At 43.5% G+C, this 19,130-nt stretch overlaps 1 protein-coding gene across 1 annotated transcript in view; it reads left to right on the top strand.

Annotated features, from left to right (window-relative positions):
• Positions 1–17,427: 17,427 nt before the first annotated feature.
• LOC124266526 (protein mono-ADP-ribosyltransferase PARP15-like) overlaps positions 17,428–19,130 on the top strand; it is a 33,168-nt gene continuing 31,465 nt past the window's right edge. The window contains exons 1-2 of the mRNA XM_046701320.1: positions 17,428–17,475; positions 18,419–18,487. Coding sequence (XP_046557276.1) covers positions 17,464–17,475; positions 18,419–18,487 — 81 coding nt within the window. The 5' untranslated portion in view covers positions 17,428–17,463. The remainder of the gene's footprint in view (positions 17,476–18,418; positions 18,488–19,130) is intronic.

Raw genomic sequence — 19,130 nt, 5'->3', positions numbered from 1 at the left:
TACTGACTCGCATGCGCGCTGAAGATATTAACTTGAGCTACTCAACATACTGACTCGTATGCGCTGAAGATATTAACTTGAGCACTCAACATACTGACTCGCGGCGCTGAAGATATTAACTTGAGCCAAACATACTGACTCGCGTGCTGAAGATATTAACTTGAGCCTCAACATACTGACTCGCATGCTGAAGATATTAACTTGAGCACTCAACATACTGACTCGCGTGCTGAAGATATTAACTTGAGCACTCAACATACTGACTCGCATGCTGAAGATATTAACTTGAGCACTCAACATACTGACTCGCGGCGCTGAAGATATTAACTTGAGCACTCAACATACTGACTCGTGCGCTGAAGATATTAACTTGAGCACTCAACAACATACTCATGCGCTCGAAGATATTAACTTGAAGATATTAACTTGAGCACTCAACATACTGACTCGTGCGCTGAAGATATTAACTTGAGCACTCAACATACTGACTCGTGCCGCTGAAGATATTAACTTGAGCACTCAACATACTGACTCGTGCGCTGAAGATATTAACTTGAGCGCTCAACATACTGACTCATGCGCTGAAGATATTAACTTGAGCGCTCAACATACTGACTCGTGCGCTGAAGATATTAACTTGAGCGCTCAACATACTGACTCATGCGCTGAAGATATTAACTTGAGCGCTCAACATACTGACTCGTGCGCTGAAGATATTAACTTGAGCACTCAACATACTGACTCGCGCGCTGAAGATATTAACTTGAGCACTCAACATACTGACTCGCATGCTTGAAGATATTAACTTGAGCCAACATACTGACTCATGCTGAAGATATTAACTTGAGCACTCAACATACTGACTCGCGCTGAAGATATTAACTTGAGCACTCAACATACTGACTCGGCGCTGAAGATATTAACTTGAGCACTCAACATACTGACTCATGCTGAAGATATTAACTTGAGCGCTCAACATACTGACTCGCGGCGCTGAAGATATTAACTTGAGCTGCTCAACATACTGACTCGCGCGCTGAAGATATTAACTTGAGCACTCAACATACTGACTCGCTTGCATGCTGAAAGATATTAACTTGAGCACTCAACATACTGACTCGCGGCTTCGAAGATATTAACTTGAGCACTCAACATACTGACTCGCGCTGAAGATATTAACTTGAGCACTCAACATACTGACTCGCGCGCTGAAGATATTAACTTGAGCACTCAACATACTGACTCGCGGCGCTGAAGATATTAACTTGAGCACTCAACATACTGACTCGCGGCGCTGAAGATATTAACTTGAGCACTCAACATACTGACTCGCGGCTGAAGATATTAACTTGAGCTGCACTCAACATACTGACTCGCGGCGCTGAAGATATTAACTTGAGCACTCAACATACTGACTCGCGCGCTGAAGATATTAACTTGAGCACTCAACATACTGACTCGCGCGCTGAAGATATTAACTTGAGCACTCAACATACTGACTCGCGGCGCTGAAGATATTAACTTGAGCACTCAACATACTGACTCGCATGCTGAAGATATTAACTTGAGCACTCAACATACTGACTCGCGTATTAACTGAAGATATTAACTTGAGCACTCAACATACTGACTCGCGCGCTGAAGATATTAACTTGAGCACTCAACATACTGACTCTCGCGGCGCTGAAGATATTAACTTGAGCACTCAACATACTGACTCATGCTGAAGATATTAACTTGAGCACTCAACATACTGACTCATGCGCTGAAGATATTAACTTGAGCACTCAACATACTGACTCGCGCTGAAAGATATTAACTTGAGCACTCAACATACTGACTCGCGCTGAAGATATTAACTTGAGCACTCAACATACTGACTCGCGTATGCTGAAGATATTAACTTGAGCACTCAACATACTGACTCGCATGCTGAAGATATTAACTTGAGCTTTCAACATACTGACTCGCGCGCTGAAGATATTAACTTGAGCCAACATACTGACTCGCGGCGCTGAAGATATTAACTTGAGCACTCAACATACTGACTCGCATTCTGAAGATATTAACTTGAGCACTCAACATACTGACTCGCGGCGCTGAAGATATTAACTTGAGCACTCAACATACTGACTCGCGGCGCTGAAGATATTAACTTGAGCACTCAACATACTGACTCGCATGCTGAAGATATTAACTTGAGCACTCAACATACTGACTCGTATGCTGAAGATATTAACTTGAGCACTCAACATACTGACTCGCGGCGCTGAAGATATTAACTTGAGCACTCAACATACTGACTCGCATGCGCTGAAGATATTAACTTGAGCACTCAACATACTGACTCGCGCTGCTGAAGATATTAACTTGAGCACTCAACATACTGACTCGCATGCTGAAGATATTAACTTGAGCACTCAACATACTGACTCGCATGCTGAAGATATTAACTTGAGCCTCAACATACTGACTCATGCTGAAGATATTAACTTGAGCACTCAACATACTGACTCGTGCTGAAGATATTAACTTGAGCTACTCAACATACTGACTCGCGCGCTGAAGATATTAACTTGAGCCAACAACATACTGACTCGCGCGCTGAAGATATTAACTTGAGCACTCAACATACTGACTCGCGGCGCTGAAGATATTAACTTGAGCCAAACATACTGACTCGCGCGCTGAAGATATTAACTTGAGCACTCAACATACTGTGACTCGCGCGCTGAAGATATTAACTTGAGCACTCAACATACTGACTCGCGCTGAAGATATTAACTTGAGCACTCAACATACTGACTCGCGGCGCTGAAGATATTAACTTGAGCACTCAACATACTGACTCGCGCGCTGAAGATATTAACTTGAGCACTCAACATACTGACTCGCGCTGAAGATATTAACTTGAGCACTCAACATACTGACTCGCGGCGCTGAAGATATTAACTTGAGCACTCAACATACTGACTCGCGCTGAAGATATTAACTTGAGCCAACATACTGACTCGCGCGCTGAAGATATTAACTTGAGCTGCTCAACATACTGACTCGCGGCGCTGAAGATATTAACTTGAGCGCTCAACATACTGACTCGCATGCTGAAGATATTAACTTGAGCTGCTCAACATACTGACTCGCGGCGCTGAAGATATTAACTTGAGCACTCAACATACTGACTCGCATATGAAGATATTAACTTGAGCCGCTCAACATACTGACTCGCGCGCTGAAGATATTAACTTGAGCACTCAACATACTGACTCGCGCGCTGAAGATATTAACTTGAGCCAACATACTGACTCGCGCTGAAGATATTAACTTGAGCGCTCAACATACTGACTCGCGCGCTGAAGATATTAACTTGAGCTACTCAACATACTGACTCGCGGCGCTGAAGATATTAACTTGAGCACTCAACATACTGACTCGCACTCAAGATATTAACTTGAGCACTCAACATACTGACTCGCGGCGCTGAAGATATTAACTTGAGCACTCAACATACTGACTCGCATGCTGAAGATATTAACTTGAGCTACAACATACTGACTCATGCTGAAGATATTAACTTGAGCCAACATACTGACTCGCGGCGCTGAAGATATTAACTTGAGCTACCAACATACTGACTCGTATGCTGAAGATATTAACTTGAGCACTCAACATACTGACTCAACGCGCTGAAAGATATTAACTTGAGCACTCAACATACTGACTCGCATGCTGAAGATATTAACTTGAGCACTCAACATACTGACTCGTGCGCTGAAGATATTAACTTGAGCGCTCAACATACTGACTCGACGCATGCTGAAGATATTAACTTGAGCGCTCAACATACTGACTCGCGCTGAAGATATTAACTTGAGCACTCAACATACTGACTCGCGGCGCTGAAGATATTAACTTGAGCACTCAACATACTAACTCGTACTCGCTGAAGATATTAACTTGAGCACTCAACATACTGACTCGCGCTGAAGATATTAACTTGAGCTGCTCAACATACTGACTCGCGGCGCTGAAGATATTAACTTGAGCCAACATACTGACTCGCGGCGCTGAAGATATTAACTTGAGCGCTCAACATACTGACTCGCATGCTGAAGATATTAACTTGAGCCTCAACATACTGACTCGCATGCTGAAGATATTAACTTGAGCTGCTCAACATACTGAACTCGCGCGCTGAAGATATTAACTTGAGCTGCTCAACATACTGACTCGCATACTGAAGATATTAACTTGAGCACTCAACATACTGACTCGCGCTGAAGATATTAACTTGAGCACTCAACATACTGACTCGCGGCGCTGAAGATATTAACTTGAGCCACTCAACATACTGACTCATGCGCTGAAGATATTAACTTGAGCACTCAACATACTGACTCGCGCGCGCTGAAGATATTAACTTGAGCACTCAACATACTGACTCGCGCGCTGAAGATATTAACTTGAGCACTCAACATACTGACTCGCGGCTGAAGATATTAACTTGAGCAACATCAACATACTGACTCATACTACTGAAGATATTAACTTGAGCACTCAACATACTGACTCGCGCGCTGAAGATATTAACTTGAGCACTCAACATACTGACTCTCGCGCGCTGAAGATATTAACTTGAGCGCTCAACATACTGACTCGCATGCTGAAGATATTAACTTGAGCGCCAACATACTGACTCGCGGCGCTGAAGATATTAACTTGAGCGCAACATGCTCGCTGCTGAAGATATTAACTTGAGCGCTCAACATACTGACTCGCGCTGAAGATATTAACTTGAGCCAACATACTGACTCGCGGCGCTGAAGATATTAACTTGAGCACTCAACATACTGACTCGCATGCTGAAGATATTAACTTGAGCACTCAACATACTGACTCGCGGCGCTGAAGATATTAACTTGAGCACTCAACATACTGACTCGACTCGCGGCTGAAGATATTAACTTGAGCACTCAACATACTGACTCGCGGCTGAAGATATTAACTTGAGCGCTCAACATACTGACTCGCGCGCTGAAGATATTAACTTGAGCCTGAAGATCAACATACCGTGACTCGCGCTGAAGATATTAACTTGAGCACTCAACATACTGACTCGCGGCGCTGAAGATATTAACTTGAGCACTCAACATACTGACTCGTGCGCTGAAGATATTAACTTGAGCACTCAACATACTGACTCGCGCTGAAGATATTAACTTGAGCACTCAACATACTGACTCGCGGCGCTGAAGATATTAACTTGAGCGCTCAACATACTGACTCAACATGCGCTGAAGATATTAACTTGAGCGCTCAACATACTGACTCGTGCGCTGAAGATATTAACTTGAGCGCTCAACATACTGACTCGCTGCGCTGAAGATATTAACTTGAGCGCTCAACATACTGACTCGTGCGCTGAAGATATTAACTTGAGCACTCAACATACTGACTCGCGCTGAAGATATTAACTTGAGCTTCAACATACTGACTCGCGCGCTGAAGATATTAACTTGAGCCAACAACATACTGACTCGCGGCGCTGAAGATATTAACTTGAGCACTCAACATACTGACTCGCGCGCTGAAGATATTAACTTGAGCACTCAACATACTGACTCGCGGCGCTGAAGATATTAACTTGAGCACTCAACATACTGACTCGCATGCTGAAGATATTAACTTGAGCTGCTCAACATACTGACTCGCGCGCTGAAGATATTAACTTGAGCTGACTCAACATACTGACTCGCGGCGCTGAAGATATTAACTTGAGCCAACATACTGACTCGCGGCTGAAGATATTAACTTGAGCTGCCAACATACTGACTCGCGCGCTGAAGATATTAACTTGAGCACTCAACATACTGACTCGCGCGCTGAAGATATTAACTTGAGCTACTCAACATACTGACTCGCGGCGCTGAAGATATTAACTTGAGCACTCAACATACTAACTCGCGGCGCTGAAGATATTAACTTGAGCACTCAACATACTGACTCGCATGCTGAAGATATTAACTTGAGCACTCAACATACTGACTCGTGCGCTGAAGATATTAACTTGAGCACTCAACATACTGACTCGCGGCGCTGAAGATATTAACTTGAGCGCTCAACATACTGAACTACTGTGACTCGCAAAGATATTAACTTGAGCGCTCAACATACTAACTCGCGCGCTGAAGATATTAACTTGAGCACTCAACATACTGACTCGCGGCGCTGAAGATATTAACTTGAGCGCCAACATACTGACTCGCATGCTGAAGATATTAACTTGAGCTACTCAACATACTGACTCGCGGCGCTGAAGATATTAACTTGAGCCAACATACTGACTCGCGCGCTGAAGATATTAACTTGAGCGCTCAACATACTGACTCGCGCGCTGAAGATATTAACTTGAGCCTCAACATACTGACTCGCATGCTGAAGATATTAACTTGAGCACTCAACATACTGACTCGCGCACTGAAGATATTAACTTGAGCACTCAACATACTGACTCGCATGCTGAAGATATTAACTTGAGCCTCAACATACTGACTCGCGGCGCTGAAGATATTAACTTGAGCCTCAACATACTGACTCGCGGCGCTGAAGATATTAACTTGAGCACCAACATACTGACTCGCATGCTGAAGATATTAACTTGAGCGCTCAACATACTGACTCTCGCGCGCTGAAGATATTAACTTGAGCTGCTCAACATACTGACTCGCGCGCTGAAGATATTAACTTGAGCCAACATACTGACTCGCGGTTAACTGAAGATATTAACTTGAGCTGCTCAACATACTGACTCGCGCTGAAGATATTAACTTGAGCCAACATACTGACTCGCGCGCTGAAGATATTAACTTGAGCACTCAACATACTGACTCGCATGCGCTGAAGATATTAACTTGAGCACTCAACATACTGACTCGCGCTGAAGATATTAACTTGAGCACTCAACATACTGACTCGCGCGCTGAAGATATTAACTTGAGCACTCAACATACTGACTCGCATGCTGAAGATATTAACTTGAGCACTCAACATACTGACTCGCGCGCTGAAGATATTAACTTGAGCCTCAACATACTGACTCGCATGCGCTGAAGATATTAACTTGAGCTGCTCAACATACTGACTCGCGCGCTGAAGATATTAACTTGAGCCAAACATACTGACTCGCATGCGCTGAAGATATTAACTTGAGCACTCAACATACTGACTCGCGGCGCTGAAGATATTAACTTGAGCGCTCAACATACTGACTCGCATGCTGAAGATATTAACTTGAGCTACTCAACATACTGACTCGCGCTGAAGATATTAACTTGAGCGCTCAACATACTGACTGACTCGTGCGCTGAAGATATTAACTTGAGCACTCAACATACTGACTCGTATGCTGAAGATATTAACTTGAGCACTCAACATACTGACTCGCATGCTGAAGATATTAACTTGAGCGCTCAACATACTGACTCGCGCGCTGAAGATATTAACTTGAGCGCTCAACATACTGACTCGTGCTGAAGATATTAACTTGAGCGCTCAACATACTAACTCGCTGACTCGCGCTGAAGATATTAACTTGAGCACTCAACATACTGTGACTCGCATGCTGAAGATATTAACTTGAGCATACCAACATACTGACTCGCATGCTGAAGATATTAACTTGAGCCAAACATACTGACTCGCGGCGCTGAAGATATTAACTTGAGCTACCAACATACTGACTCGTGCGCTGAAGATATTAACTTGAGCCTCAACATACTGACTCGCATGCTGAAGATATTAACTTGAGCACTCAACATACTGACTCGCGCGCTGAAGATATTAACTTGAGCTCGACTCGTGCGCGCTGAAGATATTAACTTGAGCGCTCAACATACTGACTCGTGCGCTGAAGATATTAACTTGAGCGCTCAACATACTGACTCGTGCGCTGAAGATATTAACTTGAGCGCTCAACATACTGACTCGTGCGCTGAAGATATTAACTTGAGCGCTCAACATACTGACTCGCGGCGCTGAAGATATTAACTTGAGCACTCAACATACTGACTCGCGTGCTGAAGATATTAACTTGAGCTGCTCAACATACTGACTCGCGCTGAAGATATTAACTTGAGCGCCAACATACTGACTCGCGGCGCTGAAGATATTAACTTGAGCGCTCAACATACTGACTCGCGCGCTGAAGATATTAACTTGAGCTGCTCAACATACTGACTCGCATACTGAAGATATTAACTTGAGCACTCAAGATAACTAACCTGAGCACTCAATGATATTAACTTGAGCACTCAACATACTAACTCGCATGCGCTGAAGATATTAACTTGTGCACTCAACATACTGACTCGCGGCGCTGAAGATATTAACTTGAGCGCCAACATACTGACTCGCGCGCTGAAGATATTAACTTGAGCCAACATACTGACTCGCGCGCTGAAGATATTAACTTGAGCCAACATACTGACTCGCGGCGCTGAAGATATTAACTTGAGCGCTCAACATACTGACTCGCGCTGAAGATATTAACTTGAGCCAAACATACTGACTCGCATGCTGAAGATATTAACTTGAGCCAACATACTGACTCGCGGCGCTGAAGATATTAACTTGAGCGCTCAACATACTGACTCGCATGCTGAAGATATTAACTTGAGCCAACAACATACTGACTCGCGGCGCTGAAGATATTAACTTGAGCCAACATACTGACTCGAGCTGAAGATATTAACTTGAGCACTCAACATACTGTCTCGCGCTGAAGATATTAACTTGAGCGCTCAACATACTGACTCATGCTGAAGATATTAACTTGAGCCGCTCAACATACTGACTCGCTCTGCTGAAGATATTAACTTGAGCACTCAACATAACTGACCTGAGCACTCAATGATATTAACTTGAGCACTCAACATACTGACTCGCGCTGAAGATATTATATTAAACATACTGCGCTGAAGATATTAACTTGAGCAAACATACTGACTCGCGCGCTGAAGATATTAACTTGAGCCAACATACTGACTCGCATGCGCTGAAGATATTAACTTGAGCCAACATACTGACTCGCGGCGCTGAAGATATTAACTTGAGCGCTCAACATACTGACTCGCGCTGAAGATATTAACTTGAGCACTCAACATACTGACTCGCGGCGCTTGAGCGAAGATATTAACTTGAGCTCAAGATATTAACTTGAGCTCAACATACTGACTCGCTGCTGAAGATATTAACTTGAGCCAACATACTGACTCGCGGCGCTGAAGATATTAACTTGAGCGCCAACATACTGACTCGCATGCTGAAGATATTAACTTGAGCCAACATACTGACTCGCGCTGCTGAAGATATTAACTTGAGCGCTCAACATACTGACTCGCGCGCTGAAGATATTAACTTGAGCCAACATACTGACTCGCGCGCTGAAGATATTAACTTGAGCACTCAACATACTGACTCGCGGCGCTGAAGATATTAACTTGAGCCAACAACATACTGACTCGCGCGCTGAAGATATTAACTTGAGCTACTCAACATACTGACTCGCATGCTGAAGATATTAACTTGAGCTGCTCAACATACTAACTCGCGGCGCTGAAGATATTAACTTGAGCGCTCAACATACTGACTCGCGGCTGAAGATATTAACTTGAGCACTCAACATACTAACCTCGTGCGCTCAATGATATTAACTTGAGCACTCAACATACTGACTCGCGGCGCTGAAGATATTAACTTGTGCACTCAACATACTGACTCGCGGCGCTGAAGATATTAACTTGAGCCAAACATACTGACTCGCATGCTGAAGATATTAACTTGAGCTACTGACTCGCGGCGCTGAAGATATTAACTTGAGCCAACATCAACATACTCGACTCGCATGCTGAAGATATTAACTTGAGCTACCAACATACTGACTCGCGGCGCTGAAGATATTAACTTGAGCGCCAACATACTGACTCGCGCGCGCTGAAGATATTAACTTGAGCGCCAACATACTGTGACTCGCGGCGCTGAAGATATTAACTTGAGCGCTCAACATACTGACTCGTGCGCTGAAGATATTAACTTGAGCGCTCAACATACTGACTCATGCGCTGAAGATATTAACTTGAGCGCTCAACATACTGACTCGTGCGCTGAAGATATTAACTTGAGCGCTCAACATACTGACTCGCGGCTGAAGATATTAACTTGAGCGCTCAACATACTGACTCGCGCGCTGAAGATATTAACTTGAGCCAACAACATACTGACTCGTGATATTAACTTGAAGATATTAACTTGAGCACTCAACATACTAACTCGCATGCTGAAGATATTAACTTGAGCACTCAACATACTGACTCGCGGCGCTGAAGATATTAACTTGAGCCAACATACTGACTCGCGCGCTGAAGATATTAACTTGAGCCTCAACATACTGACTCGCGCGCTGAAGATATTAACTTGAGCCAAACATACTGACTCGCGCTGAAGATATTAACTTGAGCTGCTCAACATACTGACTCGCGGCGCTGAAGATATTAACTTGAGCCAACATACTGACTCGCATGCTGAAGATATTAACTTGAGCGCTCAACATACTGACTCGCGCTGAAGATATTAACTTGAGCCACTCAACATACTGACTCGCATGCTGAAGATATTAACTTGAGCCAACATACTGACTCGCGGCGCTGAAGATATTAACTTGAGCTGCTCAACATACTGACTCGCGCTGAAGATATTAACTTGAGCCAACATAACATACTGACTCGCATGCTGAAGATATTAACTTGAGCCAACATACTGACTCGCGAAGATATTAACGCTGAAGATATTAACTTGAGCGCTCAACATACTGACTCGCGTACTGAAGATATTAACTTGAGCCAAACATACTGACTCGCATGCGCTGAAGATATTAACTTGAGCGCCAACATACTGACTCGTATGCTGAAGATATTAACTTGAGCGCTCAACATACTGACTCGTATGCTGAAGATATTAACTTGAGCTCAACATACTAACTAACTCGTGCGCTGAAGATATTAACTTGAGCACAACATACTAACTCGCGGCTGAAGATATTAACTTGAGCCAACATACTGACTCGCGCTGAAGATATTAACTTGAGCGCCAACATACTGACTCGCGGCGCTGAAGATATTAACTTGAGCACTCAACATACTGACTCGCGGCGCTGAAGATATTAACTTGAGCCAACATACTGACTCGCGCTGAAGATATTAACTTGAGCCAACATACTGACTCGCATGAAGATATTAACTTGAGCACTCAACATACTGACTCGCATGCTGAAGATATTAACTTGAGCGCTCAACATACTGACTCGCGGCGCTGAAGATATTAACTTGAGCGCTCAACATACTGACTCGCGGCGCTGAAGATATTAACTTGAGCGCCAACATACTGACTCTCGCATGCTGAAGATATTAACTTGAGCGCTCAACATACTGACTCGTGGCGCTGAAGATATTAACTTGAGCCACTCGATGCTGAAGATACTTGAGCTACTGACTCGCATGCTGAAGATATTAACTTGAGCGCTCAACATACTGACTCGCGCGCTGAAGATATTAACTTGAGCTACCAACATACTGACTCGCGCGCTGAAGATATTAACTTGAGCTGCTCAACATACTAACTCGCGGCGCTGAAGATATTAACTTGAGCTGCTCAACATACTGACTCGCGCTCTGAAGATATTAACTTGAGCACTCAAGATAACTAACCTGAGCACTCAATGCATTAACTTGAGCACTCAACATACTAACTCGCGGCTGAAGATTAACTTGAAGATATTAACTTGTGCGCAACATACTCAACTCGCTCTGCTGAAGATATTAACTTGAGCCAACATACTGACTCGCGCGCTGAAGATATTAACTTGAGCCAACATACTGACTCGCGGCGCTGAAGATATTAACTTGAGCCAACATACTGACTCGCGGCGCTGAAGATATTAACTTGAGCGCCAACATACTGTCTCGCGGCGCTGAAGATATTAACTTGAGCCAACATACTGACTCGCGGCGCTGAAGATATTAACTTGAGCGCTCAACATACTAACTCGCGGCGCTGAAGATATTAACTTGAGCCAACATACTGACTCGCGGCGCTGAAGATATTAACTTGAGCCTCAACATACTGACTCGCGGCGCTGAAGATATTAACTTGAGCGCTCAACATACTGACTCGCGGCTGAAGATATTAACTTGAGCTGCTCAACATACTGTCTCGCGCGCTGAAGATATTAACTTGAGCCAACATACTGACTCGCGGCGCTGAAGATATTAACTTGAGCTACTCAACATACTGACTCGCGTGCTGAAGATATTAACTTGAGCACTCAAGATAACTAACCTGAGCACTCAATGCATTAACTTGAGCACTCAACATACTAACTCGCGCTGCTGAAGATATTAACTTGTGCACTCAACATACTGACTCGCGCTGAAGATATTAACTTGAGCCAACATACTGACTCGCGGCGCTGAAGATATTAACTTGAGCCAACATACTGACTCGCGCGCTGAAGATATTAACTTGAGCCAACATACTGACTCGTGCGCGCTGAAGATATTAACTTGAGCCGCTCAACATACTGTCTCGCGCGCTGAAGATATTAACTTGAGCCCAACATACTGACTCGCGCGCTGAAGATATTAACTTGAGCTCAACATACTGACTCGCGGCGCTGAAGATATTAACTTGAGCGCTCAACATACTGTCTCGCGGCGCTGAAGATATTAACTTGAGCTGCCAACATACTGACTCGCGGCGCTGAAGATATTAACTTGAGCGCTCAACATACTGACTCGCGCGCTGAAGATATTAACTTGAGCGCTCAACATACTTGAGTCATGCTCCGAAGATATTAACTTGAGCGCTCAACATACTGACTCGCGGCCCTGAAGATATTAACTTGAGCACTCAACATACTGACTCGCGGCGCTGAAGATATTAACTTGAGCACTCAACATACTGACTCGCATGCTGAAGATATTAACTTGAGCTGCTCAACATACTGACTCGCGGCTGAAGATATTAACTTGAGCGCTCAACATACCGTCTCGCGGCGCTGAAGATATTAACTTGAGCCAACATACTGACTCGCGCTGAAGATATTAACTTGAGCCAACATACTGTGACTCGCGCGCTGAAGATATTAACTTGAGCCAACATACTAACTCGCGCGCTGAAGATATTAACTTGAGCGCCAACATACTGACTCGCGTGCGCTGAAGATATTAACTTGAGCCAACATACTAACTCGCATGCTGAAGATATTAACTTGAGCGTGCTCAACTCAACATACTGACTCGCGGCGCTGAAGATATTAACTTGAGCAGATATTAACTTGAGCATAACAACCTGACTCGCTCAAAGATATTAACTTGAGCACTCAACATACTGACTCGCGGCGCTGAAGATATTAACTTGAGCACCAACATACTGACTCGCGCGCTGAAGATATTAACTTGAGCCTCAACATACTGACTCGTGCGCTGAAGATATTAACTTGAGCTAACAACATACTGACTCGCGCGCTGAAGATATTAACTTGAGCTCAACATACTGACTCGCGGCGCTGAAGATATTAACTTGAGCGCTCAACATACTAACTCGCGCTGCTGAAGATATTAACTTGAGCTACCAACATACTGTGACTCGCGCTGAAGATATTAACTTGAGCGCCAACATACTGACTCGCGCTGAAGATATTAACTTGAGCCTCAACATACTGACTCGCGCGCTGAAGATATTAACTTGAGCCGCTCAACATACTGACTCGCGGCGCTGAAGATATTAACTTGAGCCAACAACATACTGACTCGCGGCGCTGAAGATATTAACTTGTGAGCTGCTCAACATACTGACTCGCATACGCTGAAGATATTAACTTGAGCCGCTCAACATACTGACTCGCTGAAGATATTAACTTGAAGATATTAACTTGAGCACTCAAGATAACTAACCTGAGCACTCAATGATATTAACTTGAGCACTCAACATACTAACTCGCGCGCTGAAGATATTAACTTGTGCACTCAACATACTGACTCGCGCGCTGAAGATATTAACTTGAGCCAACATACTGACTCGCGCGCTGAAGATATTAACTTGAGCCACTCAACATACTGACTCGCGGCGCTGAAGATATTAACTTGAGCGCCAACATACTGACTCATGCGCTGAAGATATTAACTTGAGCCAACATACTGTCTCGGCGCTGAAGATATTAACTTGAGCGCAGCATACTGACTCGCGCGCTGAAGATATTAACTTGAGCTACCAACATACTGACTCGCATGCTGAAGATATTAACTTGAGCGCTCAACATACTGAGCTCATACTGCTCGGCGCTGAAGATATTAACTTGAGCTGCCTCAACATACTGACTCGCGGCGCTGAAGATATTAACTTGAGCGCTCAACATACTGACTCATGCGCTGAAGATATTAACTTGAGCCAACATACTGACTCGCGGCGCTGAAGATATTAACTTGAGCCTCAACATACTGACTCGCGCGCTGAAGATATTAACTTGAGCGCTCAACATACTGACTCGCGGCGCTGAAGATATTAACTTGAGCTACTCAACATACTGACTCATGCGCTTGAAGATATTAACTTGAGCACTCAACATACTGACTCGCGCGCTGAAGATATTAACTTGAGCGCAACATACTGACTCGTGCGCTGAAGATATTAACTTGAGCCTCAACATACTGACTCGCGCGCTGAAGATATTAACTTGAGCCAACATACTGACTCGCGGCTGAAGAAGATATTAACTTGAGCGCTGAAGATATTAACTTGAGATATTAACTTGCTCAACATACTGACTCGCGCTGAAGATATTAACTTGAGCCAACATACTGACTCGCGTGCGCTGAAGATATTAACTTGAGCACTCAACATACTGACTCGCATGCTGAAGAAGATATTAACTTGAGCCAACATACTAACTCGCGCTGAAGATATTAACTTGAGCACTCAACATACTAACTCGCGGCGCTGAAGATATTAACTTGAGCACTCAACATACTGACTCGCATGCGCTGAAGATATTAACTTGAGCGCTCAACATACTGTCTCGTGCGCTGAAGATATTAACTTGAGCATTCAACATACTGACTCGTGCGCTGAAGATATTAACTTGAGCGTCAACATACTGACTCGTGCTCTGAAGATATTAACTTGAGCACTCAACATACTAACTCTGAGCACTGAAGATATTAACTTGAGCACTCAACATACTAACTCGTGCGCTGAAGATATTAACTTGAGCACTCAACATACTGACTCGTGCGCTGAAGATATTAACTTGAGCGCTCAACATACTGACTCGTGCGCTGAAGATATTAACTTGAGCGCTCAACATACTGTCTCGTGCGCTGAAGATATTAACGTGAGCGCTCAACATACTAACTCGTGCGCTGAAGATATTAACTTGAGCGTTCAACATACTGACTCGTGCTCTGAAGATATTAACTTGAGCACTCAAGATAACTAACCTGAGCACTCAATGCATTAACTTGAGCACTCAACATACTAACTCGTGCGCTGAAGATATTAACTTGTGCACTCAACATACTGACTCGTGCGCTGAAGATATTAACTTGAGCTCTCAACATACTGACTCGTGCGCTGAAGATATTAACTTGAGCGCTCAACATACTGACTCGTGCGCTGAAGATATTAACTTGAGCGCTCAACATACTGTGACTCGTGCGCTGAAGATATTAACTTGAGCGCTCAACATACTAACTCGTGCGCTGAAGATATTAACTTGAGCGCTCAACATACTAACTCGTGCGCTGAAGATATTAACTTGAGCGCTCAACATACTAACTCGTGCGCTGAAGATATTAACTTGAGCGTTCAACATACTAACTCGTGCGCTGAAGATATTAACTTGAGCACTCAACATACTGACTCGTGCGCTGAAGATATTAACTTGAGCGCTCAACATACTGTCTCGTGCGCTGAAGATATTAACGTGAGCATTCAACATACTAACTCGTGCGCTGAAGATATAACTTTTAACATACTGACTCGTGCGCTGAAGATACATACTCAACATACTGACTCGTGCGCTGAAGATATTAACTTGAGCGCTCAACATACTGACTCGTGCGCTGAAGATATTAACTTGAGCGCTCAACATACTGACTCGTGCGCTGAAGATATTAACTTGAGCGCTCAACATACTGACTCGTGCGCTGAAGATATTAACTTGAGCGCTCAACATACTGACTCGTGCGCTCATTATATTTTTATTTGATCAGGTCTCTGAAGCACTTCCGTAGCGAAGAATGTGATGAGTAATGTCTCGTCAATGATTTTCAATGATTCGTTCTTATAATCTTCTTCACTGTTTTGCCTTTTACTCCCGAAAAAGGTGAATCTGTTGATAATCGAGGCTGGTTATTCTCTGAAGTTGACGTAAACCAACGAAGATCCGGGTTAAAACTGATCTTCAGTAACCCATGACTGTCGTAAGAGGCGACTAAAGGGGTCGGGTGGTTAGACTCGCTGACTTGGTTGATGTCAGTCGCCGGATTCTTTGGTCCCTACGCGATTATTTGCAGACCGACTTTCTGTTGCGGCAATGACGCTGAGTGTGTCGTATATGTCAAGCGGCTCTCGCTAGCAACATGGGAACGTGTTCGCTTGTCACGCTGTAGGGCCGAGTTTTATCCCAAGTGTGAAGTGCAGGTTGAGTGTCCTGCTGTGATAATGTCATAATCTTACAAGTGCCGTAAATAATCAGCTCCATATTTATCAGTTAGATTGGGGTATTCTCGGGGTTCATTCTCAGGACGACGTTGTACCTTTGATGTCGTCTGTTGTTTTTGTAAGGGATAACTGGACTGGAAGTATTAAAAAAGTGTTCTAAAAAAGCAACACAAAATACACAGTAAATCATCAATCAAATTTAACTGACAACCATGTATAAACCCAGACTATATACAACGATCAAAATCACACAAAATCAATTGAGGAGGAAAATAATAATCAAACCATAGACACATATAAATTAAGAAGACAGTACCTCTTATATCAACTAACATTAACTACAACGAGTGAGTGAGTATGATTTTACGCCGTTTTTAGCATATTCCAGCAATATCACGGCGGGGGACACCAGAAATGGGCTTCACACATTGTACCTATGTGGGCAATCGAACCCGGGTCTTCGGCGTGACGAGCGGACGCTTTAACCACTAGGCTACCTCAACGCCCGTTATCTCCAACGAACATGATTACATTAAATAAAACAACAATAAAAACAGCAAAGGCAATACATAGTAGGATGTGCCCTACTTTACATGGCGGATCAAACAACACAGTGAATTCCGTTCATGACCACGTGACATGTCCGCCCCAAAACCGAAAGTAGCTGACACGGTACTTCCGCCGTGGGAAATGGCAAGACGTGTACGTATAAATTTTCTGTTGTGTAGCGAGTGTCTGCAGACTCTCCTTTTGAAATATTTCTTGAATGATGTTACGAAAAGTCATTACCTCCAACACGTGTGTCTTTATCTTTATAGGTAATGTGATCAATTACATGACAATACGACCAAGTCAGCGACAACACATACCCGGAAGTGGCTGTTTGATGAAATAATTTGTTTCTGTGGTAAGGTAAGCACGAATGTGGGGTTGTGTATGACTTCAACAACTATTTTTTTAACGCCGCCCGCAATCTTCATTCAGTCTGTGGTAGGCTGTGCCCAATTCGATAAAAAAACGAAAAGAAAGAGACCAAATCTGCATTTTTTTGTCTGGTGAAATGTTTGATAACATGACTGAAACGGCGTGACATGGCCACGCAAAAATACATGACATATCATATTTAATATAAATAAATTAAAACTTAAGTTAAATTAAATATTAAGTTAAATATATTTATTTGTATTTAACAAAGAAAGTAATGATTTGTCACAGGCTCAGGAGTCTTAGGTACAGGAGGATGTGGGAAGTATGATAAGATGGCAGCTGGTGTGAATATAAGTATTTAGTATGCAAACATTACCACACAAAAAAGACTTCCTCATCCTTCCCAGATAATTCTTCCCCCACCCACAGCCAACCAGCCCCATCCCAAGAAAAGGTATCCCTGTCCTGCTGAAACACTTCTTGCTCCTGTCGAAGCCATCCAGCCCACCCCGAGAAATATGTCCCACATTTGCTATCTCTTTCTTCTACCCCACCCCCTTCCTCAATAATGACCCCTCCCACCTACCAGCCTGAACCCACTCTCCCTATAACTGAGTCCTATAGGGTCCTTCAATGCACTATCAGTTTACAATTTCCAGTTTGATGGATGTGGTACTGTGTAGGAGAAGCATTGAGGTGGCTGTCCGATATATTTCAGTTGAAGTCACCAGGTAATTGGGCAGCCATGAAGGTGGAGCTTGTGACAGGTAGCATCGCTGACCAGCAGGTAAGTGTATTATTCTTCACATGTACACACAATTTAACATCACTCACTCACATCACTCACCCACCCACCTACACACCCACCCACCCACTCACTAGTATCTTCCCTTAAGACCTACTTACATCTTCCCTTATAGCACAGTTGTATTTCCCTTAAGACCTACTTGCATCTTCCCTTATAGCACAGTTGTATTTCCCTTAAGACCTACTTACATCTTCCCTTATAGCACAGTTGTATTTCCCTTAAGACCTCCTTACATCTTCCCTTATAGCACAGTTGTATTTCCCTTAAGACCTCCTTACATCTTCCCTTATAGCACAGTTGTATTTCCCTTAAGACCTACTTGCATCTTCCCTTATAGCACAGTTGTATTTCCCTTAAGACCTACTTGCATCTTCCCTTAAAGCACAGTTGTATTTCCCTTAAGACCTCCTTACATCTTCCCTTATAGCACAGTTGTATTTCCCTTAAGATGTACTTACATCTTCCCTTATAGCACAGTTGTTTTTCCATTTAGACCTAGTTACATCTTCCTTTATAGCACAGTTGAATTTCCCTTAAGACTTACTTACATCTTCCCTTATAGCACAGTTGTATTTTCCTTAAGACCTACTTACATCTTCCCTTATAGCACAGTTGTATTTCC

This window comes from Haliotis rubra, unplaced genomic scaffold (assembly GCF_003918875.1).
Source record: "Haliotis rubra isolate DU_JTF1 unplaced genomic scaffold, ASM391887v1 Scf126, whole genome shotgun sequence".
Classification (NCBI taxonomy): Eukaryota; Metazoa; Mollusca; class Gastropoda; order Lepetellida; family Haliotidae; genus Haliotis; species Haliotis rubra.
This window is presented reverse-complemented; position numbering and strand designations above follow the sequence as displayed.